Below are 16380 nucleotides of genomic sequence, written 5' to 3'. Positions count from 1 at the left end.
ATAAAGGCCTTTAGGAAAGCTGTCCCATATTCTGAAAATATCTGTATAACACTCTGAGAAAAATTCCTCACTAATGCCACTGTCATAGACAAGACACTAAAACTGTAGGAATTAACACTGAGGCAGGCAACAGAGGTTGGAAGCAGGATTACTTACTTTATTTGTTGCAGTCGTGTGGCAGTTTGCCAAGGTATTTTTAACAGAACTCTAGGATTTGCCAGAGTTAACAACGTCTGGGCTCATTTGATCATTTCACAGAGATGATAAATAGCCCCAAAGACAGCAGGGAACGCATCTAACTAAATAGAGGGAAGAACGTGAGCCAGAGAATGGCTCTGGGCTCAGGTAGCGGGTCAGATCCCAGGCTGCTGACTTGCCCACAGGCCTGATGGCCACCGCACCACGGCCAGTAAAAACTCACACGTGGGATTTGCAACACTAGGAATGACCTGAGGTCCCATAGCTGAGGCAACTTGTATCCACGTTGGGACCGTCTTGTGTGGCAGACCCTGTCACGCTGCTCACTGTCCACAGAGCTGAGCGCCGAGTGCCACGTGTGAGCTTCTGTGCTCTTCGGTGCTTGAAGTTGAAGCAGGAGGTGGACAGCGTCACACGTGAAGCCTTCAGAATGCTTGTAGAGTGTTCTAAACAAACCTCATTTAAGGGCGTTCTCAGAAATGGAAAGTTTGTTTTGGAAGATGGTTTCTGAAAGCTTTTGGATATTTGAAGCAATGTTCCAGCTTGTAGTTCACTGACGGACATTTGCTGCTTAGAATCTGCAAAATAAGGATAACACACGTTAATGGGTTTGCATGTCAGGCCCGCAGCCTAGGGCCTTGTATTTGCTCACCTATCCTTTACAACAACCCTAGAAGGTACATGGTATTATTATGCATGTTTTGCGGATGAGAATAGGAAACTCCGGCTAAGAAAGGTCAACTTATCCAAGGTCACATAGCAAGGAAGTGGCTGAGCCCCGGTTCAAGCTCTGGCCATCTGACCCTGTGCTCTTAGCTACTGTGCTAAAAGAGCCACTGTTAGCACACATAAGCATTAGTACTACCATAAAAGAGCAACACGAGGTGTGAAATACCAAGGCATAAACGTAATCAAAAAATGAATGGCGTAATATAAAAAGAAATTGTTCAAATTTTTTTTGAGGGACATAAAAGATTTTTAAAAATAAAGATGTACTGTGTTCCTGAATGAAAGACTCAACAATGTAAAAATTTAAATTTACGGGTGCCTGGGTGGCTCAATTGGTTAAGCATCTGACTTTGGCTCAGGTCATGATCTCCCAGTTTGTGGGTTCGAGCCCTGCGTTGGGCTCTGTGCTGACAGCTTAGAGCCTGGAGCCTGCTTGGGATTCTGTGTCTCCCTCTCTCTCTGCCCCTCTCCCACTCATGCTCTCTCTCTCTCTCTCTCTCTCTTTCTCTCAAAAATAAACATTAAAAACTTTTTTTTAAATTAAAATTTAGAACTCTGCCTTACACTTTAGATTAAAATAGACTCCAAATAAGTTTAAATGTTAAAAAAAGAAAAAAGTCCAGGGAAAATATAGAGGAATTTTATTATAACTCTGAGTTGGGAACTAGTTTGAAAGCATGACACACAAGTCAGAAACCATATCAGAAAAGCATAGTTTTAACTACATTAAAAACTCTAAATTTCTGTACTTCTAAAAACACAATAAATAGAATGAGAAGGAAAATAAAAACTGGGGTAAAGTATTTCCAATACACGTATAATAAATAAAAATTATGATTCTTAAAACACAAACCAATAAAAAGATAATAGTCCCATTTTAAATATGAGTAAAAATTATCAATAAGCAATTTTGCAAAAGAAGGAATGGAAATTACCAAGAGAGCTTTAAAAAATGTTTGTTTTTCTCAGAAATTATAAAAAAGTAAATATACTATTTTCACCTATTGGATCAATAAAAAATGAAAATAATAATATCCAGTATGGGGAAGGATGTGGGGAAAAAGATATTTCCCTAAAGAAAGTGTGGGGAGAAGGTAAATTGTACAAAATATCTAGGGAAGGGGGTAATTTGAAAATGGGTTCTTCAAGCTTTAAAAGAGCACACATTTTAACCTGGTAATTCCCCTTCTAGCCATTTACCCGAAGGTAACAAATGGAAATGTGCAAAGATGTAGCATTTTTTAGGCTAAATAAAGACTATTGGAAAGGGTCTACATGTTTAACAATAAGGGTGTGTAGTTTAAAAATGCTTTTTCATCTCATGAGGCAATGAGATCCTCTATAGCCACTAAAAAGATATTGTGTATTTATTAGCAAGGACTGAGGTCTCCAGGTGAATGAGAGTGAGCAAAGCAGTCGATAGCACAATATATGTAATAGGATCCTACTTTTGTACAAAAAGAATGCATGTCATTATCAAGGGAAGAAAGTTTGGAAGAATGAACACCAAAATGTTGACTGTAGTAAGATTGTTGGTATTTTTGCTTTGCTTATTTGTATTTAGTTTTCCAACAGAGGCCACGGATTGGTTTTATAAAAATTTTTAAAAGATCACATCTGTTGTAACAGCTGGACGCAGATCAGCGTTGTGGACAAAAGAGGGCTCGTGCCCACTACTAGTGAGGCTTTGTGTTATACTGTGCTTAGGGGAGCTGAAGTCTCCAGATAAGGCCACAGAAGGAAAACCCGCAATTCAGAGACTTATGTTCTATAGAGATGAACTTCTGGATCTTAGAAATAATATTCTGCTACCACCCAGTTTCCAAGAAATGGAACCTCCTTGCCCAGTTTAAGAGTGGTGGTACAGGGTAACTTAAGTGAAGGGGTTGTTAAATCTGCTCTTCAGCTAAAAACTTTCTTAATTTTCCATCAGCTTCCCATTGTAAATAAATTTTGCTACAGAAGTTGTCCTTTTGTTCACAATTGCCCTCCTCCTCCTTTCGTACTGGCTGTCCGCCCTTATCACAGCATCTTCCCCCGATCTTCACAACACAAATGCAAACACATAACCATACACACTACGTTTCCCCTCCCCTTTCGTGGATAGATCTATTTATCTGGCTACCTATCCGTCTACCAAACTGCTTCAAAGTCTTTTTGGAAACACATGCTGTTTCCCTGAGCAGGAGAGCCCTGAAGTAGGAGTAAGAAGAATACAGTCTGTTGCAGACTACCCATGTCTGTGAGCTAAGGAGATACGATGTTCTGTTGATTATTATCATTCGGGCACTTCCTTGGACACAAAGGTCACTTCAAGTAGGGATGTTCTGGAATTTGAGTGATGGGACACAAAACTGAAAAAAGAAGCAGGAGGAGAGGGAGAGTGGCCTGCTCTCCAGGAGACGTGGGTGGAGGTATGGTCTCACTGGGGAAAAGCTGCAGAGCCAGCTATGTGGCCAAGATAGCCAAGTTAGAAACAAAAGCACAAATTAGCCAGCCAGCACAGTCATGTCCGAATACCGTGTCCGTAATTTATGTCTATTCACACTCCAAGATGCCTAATGGTTGAATTCTGAATGACACGGAGAAAGCACCTCCGTATCCTTTGTGGATACGAAGAAAATGGGCTTTTGAAAACACTCCAGGACCACCAACTCTTGAAAAAAACAATGCATGGAAATTTTTTTAAAAAAGGAAAAAAAAAAAGGCAATTTGGCATCTATTCATAGAGAATGGGATTCGTTTTAATTAAAGGTGGGGGGGGGACCCCCAACTCCATCTGGTTCTCTCCACATCAGCACGAGGGAGGGATATTGGAGCAAGAGCTAGGGATTATTTCTTGGCTTTCATGGATTTCCTCCTCAGGGATCAAGTATAAAATCCAAACCAATCTTTGTTTCAGAAACTGTAAGCTGGACACTGTTGGCTTCCTGACTGTTTATGTTCTCTTGAGTCACCTCCACAGTGGAGTGATCAGCTCTTGGTAGCTTCTTGGAAATACACTATTGTTCTCTCTCTCTCTCTTTTTTTTTTTTTACAGTGACAGTGAATCCTGAAACTGAATGGTGCTAATGTTTTCCAAGGAGCAGCCCTGGAGGGAGCCTGCCGAGCCTGCCAATGGAGGATGAAGAGGATGCAAATTTAATTAATTTCAAATCAACACAGACACAAGAACCTTTTGCTGTGCCTCCCAACGCCCACTCTCCCTAACGATGGCATCACCTGTACTTGGAAGAATGCACGATTGAGAAGCGCCGGGCAGAGGCTTGGCTGCCATCCACCGTGGCTTCTGAGGGTGGAGTAGCCACGGGACGCGTTCACCTCTCCTCAGCGCCTGTTCCCTCCTCTCCACCAACCTCTAGCTGCCTGTACTCACTGCGGCCACACTCTCCAGGTCCTTGTTCCCTTTCTGCTTCATTCCTTGGAGTTTAAATCAGGAAGCTGTTTTACATACGGCCTCCTTCTGGGTCACCTTGTTACCTAATTAGCTTTGGATAATTTCCTCTGATTAGTCAAGTCCTCTGATAGGTCCTCTGCCTTCAGCAGGAACTTTCCTCAAGGCCAGTTACGTCATGGAAAAGACAGCGAACAAAGCGCGTGCTTCACTCTATACATCATCCCCAGGGGTTGGGAAGCGCGTCTACCTGCCAAGAAGACAGAGTGAGAGTCCACCATCCTGAGGAGATGTTGTCTGGTGACCTGCGGACTCTGAGTTGGCCAGACAGGCCCCTTGGGCACTTCTCGGAGGAACAGGAATCTGCAGTGAAGGAGCGAGATGATCTCCCTCTCGGCTAAGATCACCAGCGCGGTCACATTACTCCAAAGCTCATTCTTGCTCTCACCACACCTCTTTGCCTTTGTGTGAAGAGAACATGGGCACAGGGGGTCATCTGCCAACGCTTTACATTTTTGAGATCTTTAAGGTCGTTTGCAACAAACAGAACAGGAACAGGCAGATACCTGTGCCCGTGGCAGGCATCACCCACTGTACCTTCCTGTCAGGCTGGCACAAGCCTCGTGTCTCCCTGGACACAGCTTTCCAGGAGGCTGCTATCAGTCCAGCAGAGGTGACATTCTACACGGGGTTTGTTGACATTCTTGTACAAGAAGCAACGGTGCCAGATGCAGAAGGGCCTGCTTATCATTCCCATTCACGGAAAATCAATCCTCACTGAATCCTTGATTGTCCAATTCTGACCTTTAAAGCAATCTGGCAAACTGGGAGTCCTCGGGTCTTCCGCAATACCTGATATTGTATTCCAGGAAAGAAATAAAGAGTGAACACTTTATTTATTTTACTTTCCACATGTAAACTGAGGGGAGATGAGGGTCACCACACATTTGCTGCTGAATTTGGGGTCTTGGGTTCGAAAGGCTGCCTTAATACATAACAAAACTACCCCTCTCCCCCTTCTCGGAATCCCTTTGACTGGTACTCACCTTCTGAACTATGCCCATCATTTTAAAGGCAGAGCTCCAAGCCAGGGAAATCTTTCCGTACAATGAAAGAGAACTATCTGGTTGTGTTTAACCACTGCTATTGTGTTATCCTGGGACTTCATGGAACTGTGGCAAAAGACAGTCTTTGTGGTATATAATGTCAGCAGATTCATCTGTCATATCCTCGTTAGCACATCCTAATAAGGCATTTTTGTTTTCACGTCTGTTTTGCATATTCATATTCAATTTGTGGTCGACAGTGACTCTCGGATATTTATGCCAAAATTGCCATTTTCTGAATTATTATTTCTGCCTGTTTTGTTACTTTGTTTCTTCTCCACGTTTTGACTCTTTGAAGAGTCTTAGATTGCTTCCTTCTCTCTCTAGGTATCTAAGAATTTGCTGAATACTTACGCCTATAAACTTTATCCAAGTCTCTCAACCAATGCACCTAAAAGTTCAGAGAATGATAAGGGGTCTTGAAATCTCATTTTGATTAAGCAATACTTTATGAACATTTTAATACAGTTAAAATATTCTCATTCAGTATTTAAAATAACTTTAAATTTCAGAAGAAGCAAGCTTCAGTAACATGTCATTGAATTTATGTCTGCAAAATGTCCTAACCTCTATAATTGCACAGTCTACAAGGAATTTTTTTTAGAAGGTAGTTTATTCTAGCAAGGTCTATGAACCAAAGCAGTGAAGGGTCAATCCTAGCATCCTGTATCTTTTTATTACTGTTCAATCAATAGATATCATATATTTATGATAATTTCAATAACTGCTTTTAAACCCAAACTTAATTTTTATGTTTCAGACTATTGTTGGTAAAAATCACATTAATTTGCCCTAATTGGGTAGCCAATCAGAACAAAATCTGACTTTAGAATATTTTAAAGATATATAACTTTCACTGCATATTTTTGTACACTTTAAGCAAACTAGGTTAACAATATTGCCTAGTTAAACTCCTCAGGGAACTTGTTTTAATAAACATACAAGATTATCGATGTGTTACTCTTCTTTTTTAAGCTTATTTATTTATTTTGAGAGAGAGAGAAAGAGAGAGAGCGTGTGCATGCGAATGGGGGAGGAGCAGAGAGACGGAGAGAGAGGATCCCCAGGCCGATTCTGGGTGGGAAACCTGATGCGGGGTTCCATCTCAGGAACCATGAGATCATGACCTAAGCTGAGATCAAGAGTCAGGCACTTAATAGACACTTAACTGACTGAGCCACTCAGGTGCCTCTATCAATCTGTTACACTCTCTCTCTCTTTTTTTTTTTTAAAGTTTATTTTATTTTGAGAGAGAAAGAGACAGTGTGAGTGAGTGAATGGTAGAGAGAAGAGAGAGACAATCTCAAGCAGGCTCCGCACAGTCAGCACAGAGCCCGATGCAGGGCTCGAACCCACAAACCCGTGAGATCATGACTTGAGCCGAAGAGTCGGACACTCAACCAACTGAGCCACCCAGGCGCCCCTCAGTCTGTTACTCTTAATTCAGTGATATGACTCCTCTTTCTGGGAAGCTCACTGTTATCTAAAAACAGGCATACAGCATGGATCAAAAGTCATATCCAGGGAGTGACAAATGCCTCTAGCAATGTAAAATGTTTTAAAAAATGCTTTTGTCTATTTTTAAATTTCGACTGTTTAAACTATCAATTTGCACCATCTCTGGAAGAAGGCCCCTATGATAAGTAAACATAAAATATAGGCTTTAGTTTCAGTTTCTGTCAGAATTAATACAAATTCTGAAGGTAGTAGAGTGCCAAGACACAGTTTCATACTGGGAAGACACTGCTGAAATTCTCATTGTGGGGAAAACATTGAGTTTTATGCTGGATTAAATTTACACATGCTACTTTTTCACCGTCAGAAGATACTCAGGATGAATCCTGGGGTTCCACTCAGTATACACAGCAGGCAGGCCAGAGTAGCTCTACCCATAGGTTACATTTCTTCAGTCTTAAAATAATAAGAAAAGTCACTGTATAATAGTGTGGAATGGAATTAGTCAAATTTTTTATTAATAATTGCATAATCCAAACAATGAATTGCCTAAATTACTTTGCTCGTTTGAGCAGCTCTTTGACATTGCCTTGGTATTGTCCTGTCTGGCACCAAACTTTTATTTTCCTCTTCGTCCTTTTGGGAGTAGCTATTTGTAGATACTCGGTGGGGTTTCTTGGTTTGTTTCGTTTTTTTGTCCCATTACCTCTTCTAAATAGCATGTCATATTCGTGAGATAGCAATCCATACAATTATATAAAATAAAACCTTTAAAAATCAATTCAGTAGATGCTCTATGCTCTTTTTGAAATATCTTAAGAAGTTAAATTTCTAAGCCAAAGTACATCCAATAACATTGAGACTTTCATTTCAGTGCCGTACAAGTTTAGAAATACAACACTGAACCATTGAAAACAACCAAAGGTGAATGGATGTTTTCCAGTTGGACTTCAGGTGCAGAGGGCTCGGGCAGTCATATTCCTCACATCCCATCACATTATCATCACTGGCTTTTGGTACTTTATACATAAGTAATTGGGCCTTTTACATGAAAGATATTCTTCACATTTTCACTTCTTTGGGCTGCATGGAAAGAACAAAATGAATGATACATAGAAACGACAAATTGTAAGCAACACTTTCTCCGGTATAAAGATCAGTGGAGAGTAATCACTATATTACTCTGACTTTGGTGAAACCCTGACATTATAATTAACATCAAGAACATGGGAAAACTCTGCATGTTTAATAAATGCTAGCCTTCAGAAAGAGCAGAGGTTATAGTTTTCCAATGAGTGAAAAAATAATCTGGTAGATCATTAATAATTTCACTTGTATGCATCTTGTTTTTAAAGTTAAGTGAAAATAATGTAAAAAATGCTGTATTAGACTCTCATTTTTCAAGTAATATAAAGTCTTTCCTCAGAAGGTCAGTAAGATCATCAGATGTTTATTTATCACTTGGCTTCAATGTATAATTTCTATCTTATAAGTCTCATGTAAGAAATGGTCCCATCACTATTGATTAGAACTGATTTGCAAAACTACTAAAGTTTTAAGACTGATTACAGGTTTTAGGTTCTTTTCTCCTGCCTTGTATGCTGAGAATAATATATGTAATGATATTTTTCCTTTATAGCTTATGGCTTTAGAAATGTCAGATATCCATTACATATGTATAAATTATGTATTTTTATAAAAAATTATGATTTTTATAAAAAATAAATAAGTACATACACACTGGTAAGCTAAAGTGCTCATTCAGCAGTGTTAGATGGAAAAGCATTTTTGAATTTAACTGAAAAATAAAGCACTATAAGAGAGGAGAAAAGAGTATCTTTGACATTAGTTTCTATGTGATTAATGTATATAAACACTTAAGATAAATGCTTATTTGAAAGTAAGGTGTTTGTTTACTAAAATGTTGTTGACTAAGAGTAAAGGAGTGAATTATACATCCGTTTAAAGGAAAATTCTTTTAATTTTACTTGTGACTATGAAAAAGAAGGATTGTTACCTTTTATAATTATCTCTTTTGATCCGTATACCTTTTTTTTTTTTTTTAGTTTTTTTAATGTTTCTTTATTTTTGAGAGAGAGAAAGAGAGAGAGACAGAGTGTTAGCAGGGGAGGGGCAGAGAGAGAGAGGGAGACGCAGAATCTGAAGCAGGTTCTAGGCTCTGAGCTATCAGCACAGAGCCTGACGCGGGGCTTGAACTCAGGAACTGTGAGACCGTGACCCAAGCCAAAGTCGGAGGCTTAACCAACTGAGTCGCCCAGGTGCTCCGATCCACACACCTCTTTAAATAAATGATGCAATACCAATTTTAAAGTTCTTATAGAATTCAACCTGCTTTATACAAAATTGTCTACCCTAAAAATTAACTGGGTTTTCTGCATACCTAAAAGATGTTGTAACACATTCTTGTCTTTTTTCTTTACAAAATATTTTTAAATTGAGAAACGAAATTTCAATTGTCTATGGAATGTAATTTTTAAAAGTATTTCTAGTAAGAATAGAAAAATCATAGGGGCGCTTGAGTGTCTCAGTTGGTTAAACATCCAGCTCTTGGTTTCAGTTTAGGTCATGATGTCACTGTTCATAAGTTCGAGCCCCAGGTCAGGCTCTAAACTGACAGTGCAGGGCCTGCTTGGTATCCTCTCTCTCTCTCTCTCTCTCTCTCTCCCTCTGCCCCTCTCCCTTACTCTCTCTCTCTCTAAAATAAAATAATAATTAAGAAATTAAGAAAAATCTTAGAGCTAAAACCTTCTCTTTTTCCTAATTACTCACTTTTGTTCATGTCTTTAATTCTAATTTCATTTTCTACACCTTGACATTATAATAGTTGGAACAAGGCTGACAGACAAGTTCATAACACATAGATAATATGAAGACATCTGTGAAAAAGGATGCATTCCTGCACACAAACCAGTCAGTACATTGATAAACAACGAGCAGAAAGATTCCCCTTCAAGGCCCCAACTAACGTAAAACCTGGTCAATTACGGCATCAGTACACCCCTAGAGTCTGCTGCAGGGTATACGTCCTGCCTATGTTAACCAGAGTGACTACGTGACTGACGTGATTGGGCAGATCGGCCTCGAGATGGCTTGGACCCGAAGAGCAGACAGCCCCACGGCCTCAGGGAAGGGATATGAAGAGAGAACAATAATGCTAACTGGAACTTATTGTGTGTATCGGTTGGGAATTAAGTTCAGCTTCTAATACTAGACACGCAAAATGAAATTATTTCAAGCAAGATCTTTTTTGGTCACGCATGAAACAATACAGAGGTAAGCTGGTATGGTAACTCCATGGGCATCTGGACCCTGGATTCCTTCTAACCCTCCCCCCATCATGAGTGCAAAGCTCCCATCCTCAGGGGTGCCGTTTGGTACACATGCCCCAGCGTGGTGTCCACAATAAGGACAGAAAGGGAACCAGCACAGGGCGAACCCCTCTAAAGAGCTTTCCTGCCAGCCCATTGAAACAACTCGGCCTACATCTCATTAGCCAACCTATCTGCAAGGCCAACCCTACCTACCTGTAGGGTTGGTACAGGTAGGGTCTCAGGGTTGGTACATCATCATTCCCAACAATGAGGGTCTGCTTCTCAAAGCAGTGAAAGAATATTGGGTATCTGATGAGGTAGCAACACTGGCCATAAGGTGCTAAGTACTTACCATATATCGTCTTGTTTTAATCCTCGCCTTATACTTAAAAAAAACGTTTACTGATTTTGAGAGGGAGAGAGAGAGAGAGTGCACATGTGCACGCGCACACACACACGTGCACGCGAGTGGAGGAGGGGCAGAGAGAGAGGACGAGAGAATCCCAAGCAGGCTCCACACTGCCAGCACAGAGCCCAATGTGGGGTTCCATCTCACGAACTGTAAAATCATGATCTGGCCAAAATCAACAGTTGGATGCTTAAACTACTGAGCCACCCAGGCGCCCCTCACAATATACTTTTACGATAAGATTAGGGAACTTATGAATTTGTCTCATGTCTTCCTAACTCCAAAGCACATGATCTAAACGGCTACACTAAACTGCCTTCCCAGTAATAAGCAATAGGAGGGTGTTTAAGAAGGTGTCAGTCATTGTCAAGGAGGCCTGAAGGTGGGCAGATTCAGACCAGAAGTAACAGAAGCTTCAGGAGGGCAGTGAAGGAAGGACCCCAGGACCAATAGAAATGGTATATCATGCTGAGAAAAAAAGTCAGGGTTTGGAATAGGGGTGATAAGGTAAAAAACTTAGTTTCTGGACCTAGGTTCCGGTAAGGATTTGGTCACCGAATAAAGAAATAACAAATGAAACTTAGTGGCTTAAAACCAGCAACAATCATTTATTTTGCTCGTGAGTCTGCAATTTGGGTGGGGTTCATTGGCAACAGCCTATCTCTGCCCAGCATCATCTGGGCAACTGAATTGGGGCTGGGGGATCTGCTTTCAAACAGCTCACTCACATGGCTGGCGAGTTGGTACCCAGCTGTTTGATTCGGAACCCAGCCAGGCATGTGGGCCAGGGGCCTTGGTTCCTACTACATGGGCTTCTCCATGGCTGCCACACAGCGTGGTAGCTGGATTTCAAGAGCAATATCCCAAGAGAACAAAGTGGAAGTACATGGCATTTTTAGAAGCTAGACTTAGAAGTCACATATCATCACTTCTGCCATACTCTGTCACTTGAAGCAGTCACAAAGTTCAAGGGGGAGAGAACATAAACTCCCCCATTCAATGGGAGAAGTGTCAAGAGCGAGTGGGATAGGAGATATGTTACAGGCATTTTGGAAAACACGATCTGCCAAAATTTGCATGGCCTCATGTAATACAGAAGAAGTATAACAGTCAATCTCACACCAAGTGTCCCTAGGAATATTTGATTTCCCTTGAGTCCAGTGCCTGATGGCCATCTTTGGCTTGGACATACATCCCTGGTCCAATAATTTTGGGCAGGTTTCATCAACTACATGAGGCATGACACATAACATAGAAGAGCCTGTGGGTGGATCAGACACAGAGAAACTTATGAGTATTTTCAGTACATACAGTTATAACGGGACCAGATTAGATTGTGAGCACCTTGAGGATGGGGATTAAAAAATGTTAGGCATCTCTGTATCCTGAACAGTGTGTGGCACTAGTAAATGCTCAATAATCATGAAAAAACCAATCAGCCACTGAGCTAAGAGTCACTGCACTACCCTTACTCGTACCAAATCAGTATTTATCACCAGTGAAAACAGGACCCAAAAAGAGGTTTGCTTATTGCCCGTTACCATTTTCTACCCAAGTTTCCAGTTTCTACCCAAGTTCACCTTCCAACTGATAGATTCTGTTACCATTTTTTATCTTTATTTGAAATTGTCCTATTGTATGTGCTTTTTATTTCCAGCTATCTTGAATCCAATCTGGAAGGTGGCAGAGAACAATCATAATTGAACCAACAAGCAAGTGGAGGTGGAGGAGAAAAGGTGGCCCCCATTTGGAGGGGAAGGAACACAAGGAGGGGCCAGCAGGTCACTGAAACCCTCTCAAGATGCTCTTTTGGCTCAGCTCTGGGCTCTTCTTTGCTCTCTAGAATGTCCATGGGGAAAAGAAACACAAGTTGTATTAATAAAAAGGTTAAATGATCTATTTTAGGTAATGACACAAGAAAGATGTGGATTGTTTCTTCCCTGGATAGGGAGACAGATGAACAAAGTAAGAGGTGCCGTAAATCCTCCTTGAAACGTTTCCCAGCCAGCACTCAATGTAGATAAAGCCGACCAAGTCACCTAATGGGGCAAGAGAGTAAACTATGGGACCCATTTATTTCTCAGCTCCATGAATCTGTAAAGAAACTCCTCCATCTTGTTACATGTGGTGACTAATGCCTTTTTACCTCATGTGAATGTGCCTTCCTGTTTGTAACCCAGAAGGACCTTTCTGTTCCGTTCCAGACGGACCTCCATCCTTCCTCTTTGCTTATACTCCCCAACCCTCTGCCTTCAGGGACCTGGGAGGGAGAGATATATCTGGGGAGGCAGCCAAATGAATTAATGTTAAGATTTGTGTTCTGAGTGGGGCTGGAGCACAAACAAGGGGAACAAAGTGGGCTGAGGGAGGGGGTAGGGAAAATGGGAGGAAAAGTTCTTGGGGAGTTCTCTGGCTCAACAGGTGAAACCAAGACTAGTTGTGAAAAACAAAGGGGCAGGATGGGAGTCAAAATCTGGGACACAAATCTGAAGCAGGAGTTAGAAGCAGACTAGAAAGGGTTGGGAGTGAGGTGAGGTGGGGTCTGGGTGATTTTGACAATGGAGCTGAGCTATCCTTCAGTGGCCACTGGATGCACAGGGAATGGTGGCCCGCCTGGCTTAATGGTAGAAGGGCAGAAAGGACACTAGACAATAATATCTTGTCTATGGTAGAGTCGGCTCACCTCCTTATTAAGTTGAGAAACCCAGTTCCAGAGAAACAGCGTGAATAAGAAGGCTAGGCTAGGATTCATGCTCCCACAGTATTGGGACACATCCCCTGACCCCTATGAGAGCTGTGAGAGTGGTGACAGCTAGCTGGATTGTCTGAGAAGGGGTATGCCACCTTCACCTCTGGTCAGATCCAGAGCAGGCCACACGAGGCGCGGCAGGGCAAGGCCCCACACTTTCTTTTGCATAAATTTTTAAAATTTATCCTAAATGAATGCACCTCCCTAATTTTTTCTCCTTACGTGTAACGTAGGTGTGTTTGTTTAAACAAGACTCCTGATTCCGTGAGGAATTTTCCAACTCAAAATACCTCAGACCAAAAGAAACGTACAGGCTCCGGTAACCAAATTGGGCAAAGCAGGAAGTCGCTGCTCTCAGAGAGAACCTGACGCAGGTTCAGCTACGGCGAGGAACAGCCACACCAGGGACTCAAACGCGATGAAAGATTCTTCAGTATTCTTGTCTTCCGTTCATTGTCTGAAACAACCTTCTCCACGGGGCTACAGCTATTGTAGCTAGTGGCTCCAGGGAGCTCATCTTTCCGTCTTTACCACCAGAGCAGAAGGGAATCTCTTTCTCTCACCCAGTTAGGAAACGTCCCCCGGAAGGAATTAGATTAGACTGGCTGGGTTTTATGCCTAACCCTGTGAAAATGGTATTGGGACTGACTGGGGTTGACATGTCCTTGTACTACCACAGTATCCATGTGTGTGTGTGTGTGTGTGTGTGTGTGTGTGTGTGGTACACATTGATTGGTTGGTTGGTTGGTTGTGGGGAAGAGAGTTTATGAGGAAGCAGTTTCTAAAGGGGATCGGAATGCCATGACCACACGCAGGGCATTTGGGACCAGCCAAGGACACAGATATCCCCCTACACGTGTTCTTCTCTCCCGTTCCACTTACCTATCCACGTTCAGAGCCACAGCTCCAGAGTGGGCCAGGTTCTCAGGAAGGTGGATCTACTGATGCTTTTCGTTTCCTTTGCACATTTTTAGTATTTTCTAAATGTTCTACATTTAGATACATAAATTTGTATCACCTTTGTAATTTATGTTACAAAAATGAGAGTGGGTAAGTTCTCATTAGTGGAGGCAGAAATATTAAGAACTCATAGAAAAATCCAATATTCTTCCAGCAAAGGAATGTCTTTTGAAACTCAGTTGCAAAGCTGCATGAATATATTTAGGTGTATATGACCAGGACCACTTTTTGTAGAAAAGAAGAAAGGGTTCTGCGGGAGGGTTGGTAAGAAGCCCTCAAAGCCTTGCCAGGGTGGAATGTATAGTTTTTCTTCTGCGTGCCTTCCTGTATCCCGGGCTGAACGTGGACACACTTTGCCATTTCTCTTCAGGGACTATGGGAGAATCAGGGCAGTTTTTGAAAGTCTGCCTTTACCTTATGGATCATGTCCCCATTTTAGGACAGGAGCAGAAGGTATTAAAGCAGTTGTCAAGGTCTTGAGACGCTGAATGAGAACAAGTCAGAATTAGAAAGGTTTTCTCTCTCCCTAACGCATAATGTCTAATCACTTGGGTTCTTTTCATTTTTATTTTTTTACTGTAAGGATCTTTAAATATTAAAGAATATTTTGAATAAAGAGCAAAAATATCCTCCATTTAAAATTCTCTCCCTTGTTTACTTCTGTAAGTTTCTCCAGTTAATACATATACTTTTTATAGAGTTAAAAAAAGTAGTGAGAGGGGCGCCTGGGTGGCGCAGTCGGTTAAGCGTCCGACTTCAGCCAGGTCACGATCTCATGGTCCGTGAGTTCGAGCCCCGCGTCAGGCTCTGGGCTGATGGCTCAGAGCCTGGAGCCTGTTTCCGATTCTGTGTCTCCCTCTCTAGACTCTGTCCCTCCCCCGTTCATGCTCTGTCTCTCTCTGTCCCAAAAATCAATAAACGTTGAAAAAAAAAAATTAAAAAAAAAAAAAAAAGTAGTGAGAATAAAGTCCAGTTAAAATCCACCCCCTGCCCCGAGAAAATCATTCTTAATTCCCCCAGCCTAGCATGAAAATTGCCATTCTTAGGAGTGATGTGGAGTCTGCAGCAACTCTTTCTAAGAAAGGGAATGAGAGCAGAAGGCTGAGAGGGAACCCTGGTGGGGGTCACGCAAGGCCACTGCCTCAAGCCCAAGAGGGCATGCTTTCCTGAGGAGAGCAGGACTCCTTAGCAGCTGCTGTGGGTGGGTTTAGGGGGGTCCATGGGAGAGGGACCCAGCCAGAAATCCTGGAGAGAGAAGAAACACTAGAAGCCTTCCCTGAAGATGCCACTGGGATCCGTTCGTTCAGCAAAAATTTCTTGAGAGCCTCCTATGTGCCAGGCAATAAAGATGCAGAGGAGAGGTGAGATAGCGTGGGGAAGCCCAGAGCCTCTGGAGCCAGACTGGCTGGGTTTAAAGCTGGCTCCACGCTTCTGGACAGGTTACCGAACCTCTCTGCGCCCTACTTGCCTCGTAAGACTTTTTTGAAAAAATGCATGGGAGGATCCATGTGAACACTCTGAACAGAGAGTGCCCAGTGAGTGGTACGGATGGTGGAGTGCTGGCTCTTACTATTGTCGTCTCTGCCCTTAAGGAGATCACAGTCCAGAGGCCGAAACGGCATAAACTGAAAGTCTGTGGAACAAGATGAAGGGCCTGCCAGGCTCATTTTGTTAAGATGCAGAGCTGTGGGGAGGCTCTCCTGTGGAACAGCTTGTGGGAAATCACGCTGCCCAGGAGTCTGGCCCCAGGCACCATTTTGTAGGTCATTGGATCACAGAAGGCACTGTCACCTAGTGAGAGTCATTCCAACTGGGAATGACAGCATGATGACGAAGGCTTTTAGTGAGTACTCACTCTGCGACAGTTACTTTCAGACATGCGCCATGTGAATGAACCCACTTAATGCCCCCAAGTAAGTACACTATTACCCCCATTTTACAGAGATGAGGTAACTTGCTCATGGTGCACAGACAAATGTGTGTGTGTGGTAGAACTGGGATTTGAACCCAGTTGGTCTGTTTTTATTTCATTTAAAAAATTTTTTTTT

At 42.1% G+C, this 16380-nt stretch overlaps 2 protein-coding genes across 2 annotated transcripts in view; both read left to right on the top strand.

The window, feature by feature from the left end:
- Positions 1-8570, top strand: part of TMEM154 (transmembrane protein 154) — a 45442-nt gene extending 36872 nt beyond the window's left edge. Inside the window, exon 7 of the mRNA XM_049632308.1 lies at positions 3968-8570. Within this exon, the coding sequence (XP_049488265.1) occupies positions 3968-3983 (16 nt within the window). The 3' untranslated portion in view covers positions 3984-8570. The remainder of the gene's footprint in view (positions 1-3967) is intronic.
- The window catches only part of FBXW7 (F-box and WD repeat domain containing 7), a 512478-nt gene that overhangs the window by 200957 nt on the left and 295141 nt on the right, over positions 1-16380 (top strand). The gene's annotated exons all lie outside the window — the stretch shown is intronic.

Source organism: Panthera uncia, chromosome B1, assembly GCF_023721935.1.
Source record: "Panthera uncia isolate 11264 chromosome B1, Puncia_PCG_1.0, whole genome shotgun sequence".
Taxonomy (NCBI): domain Eukaryota; kingdom Metazoa; phylum Chordata; class Mammalia; order Carnivora; family Felidae; genus Panthera; species Panthera uncia.
This window is presented reverse-complemented; position numbering and strand designations above follow the sequence as displayed.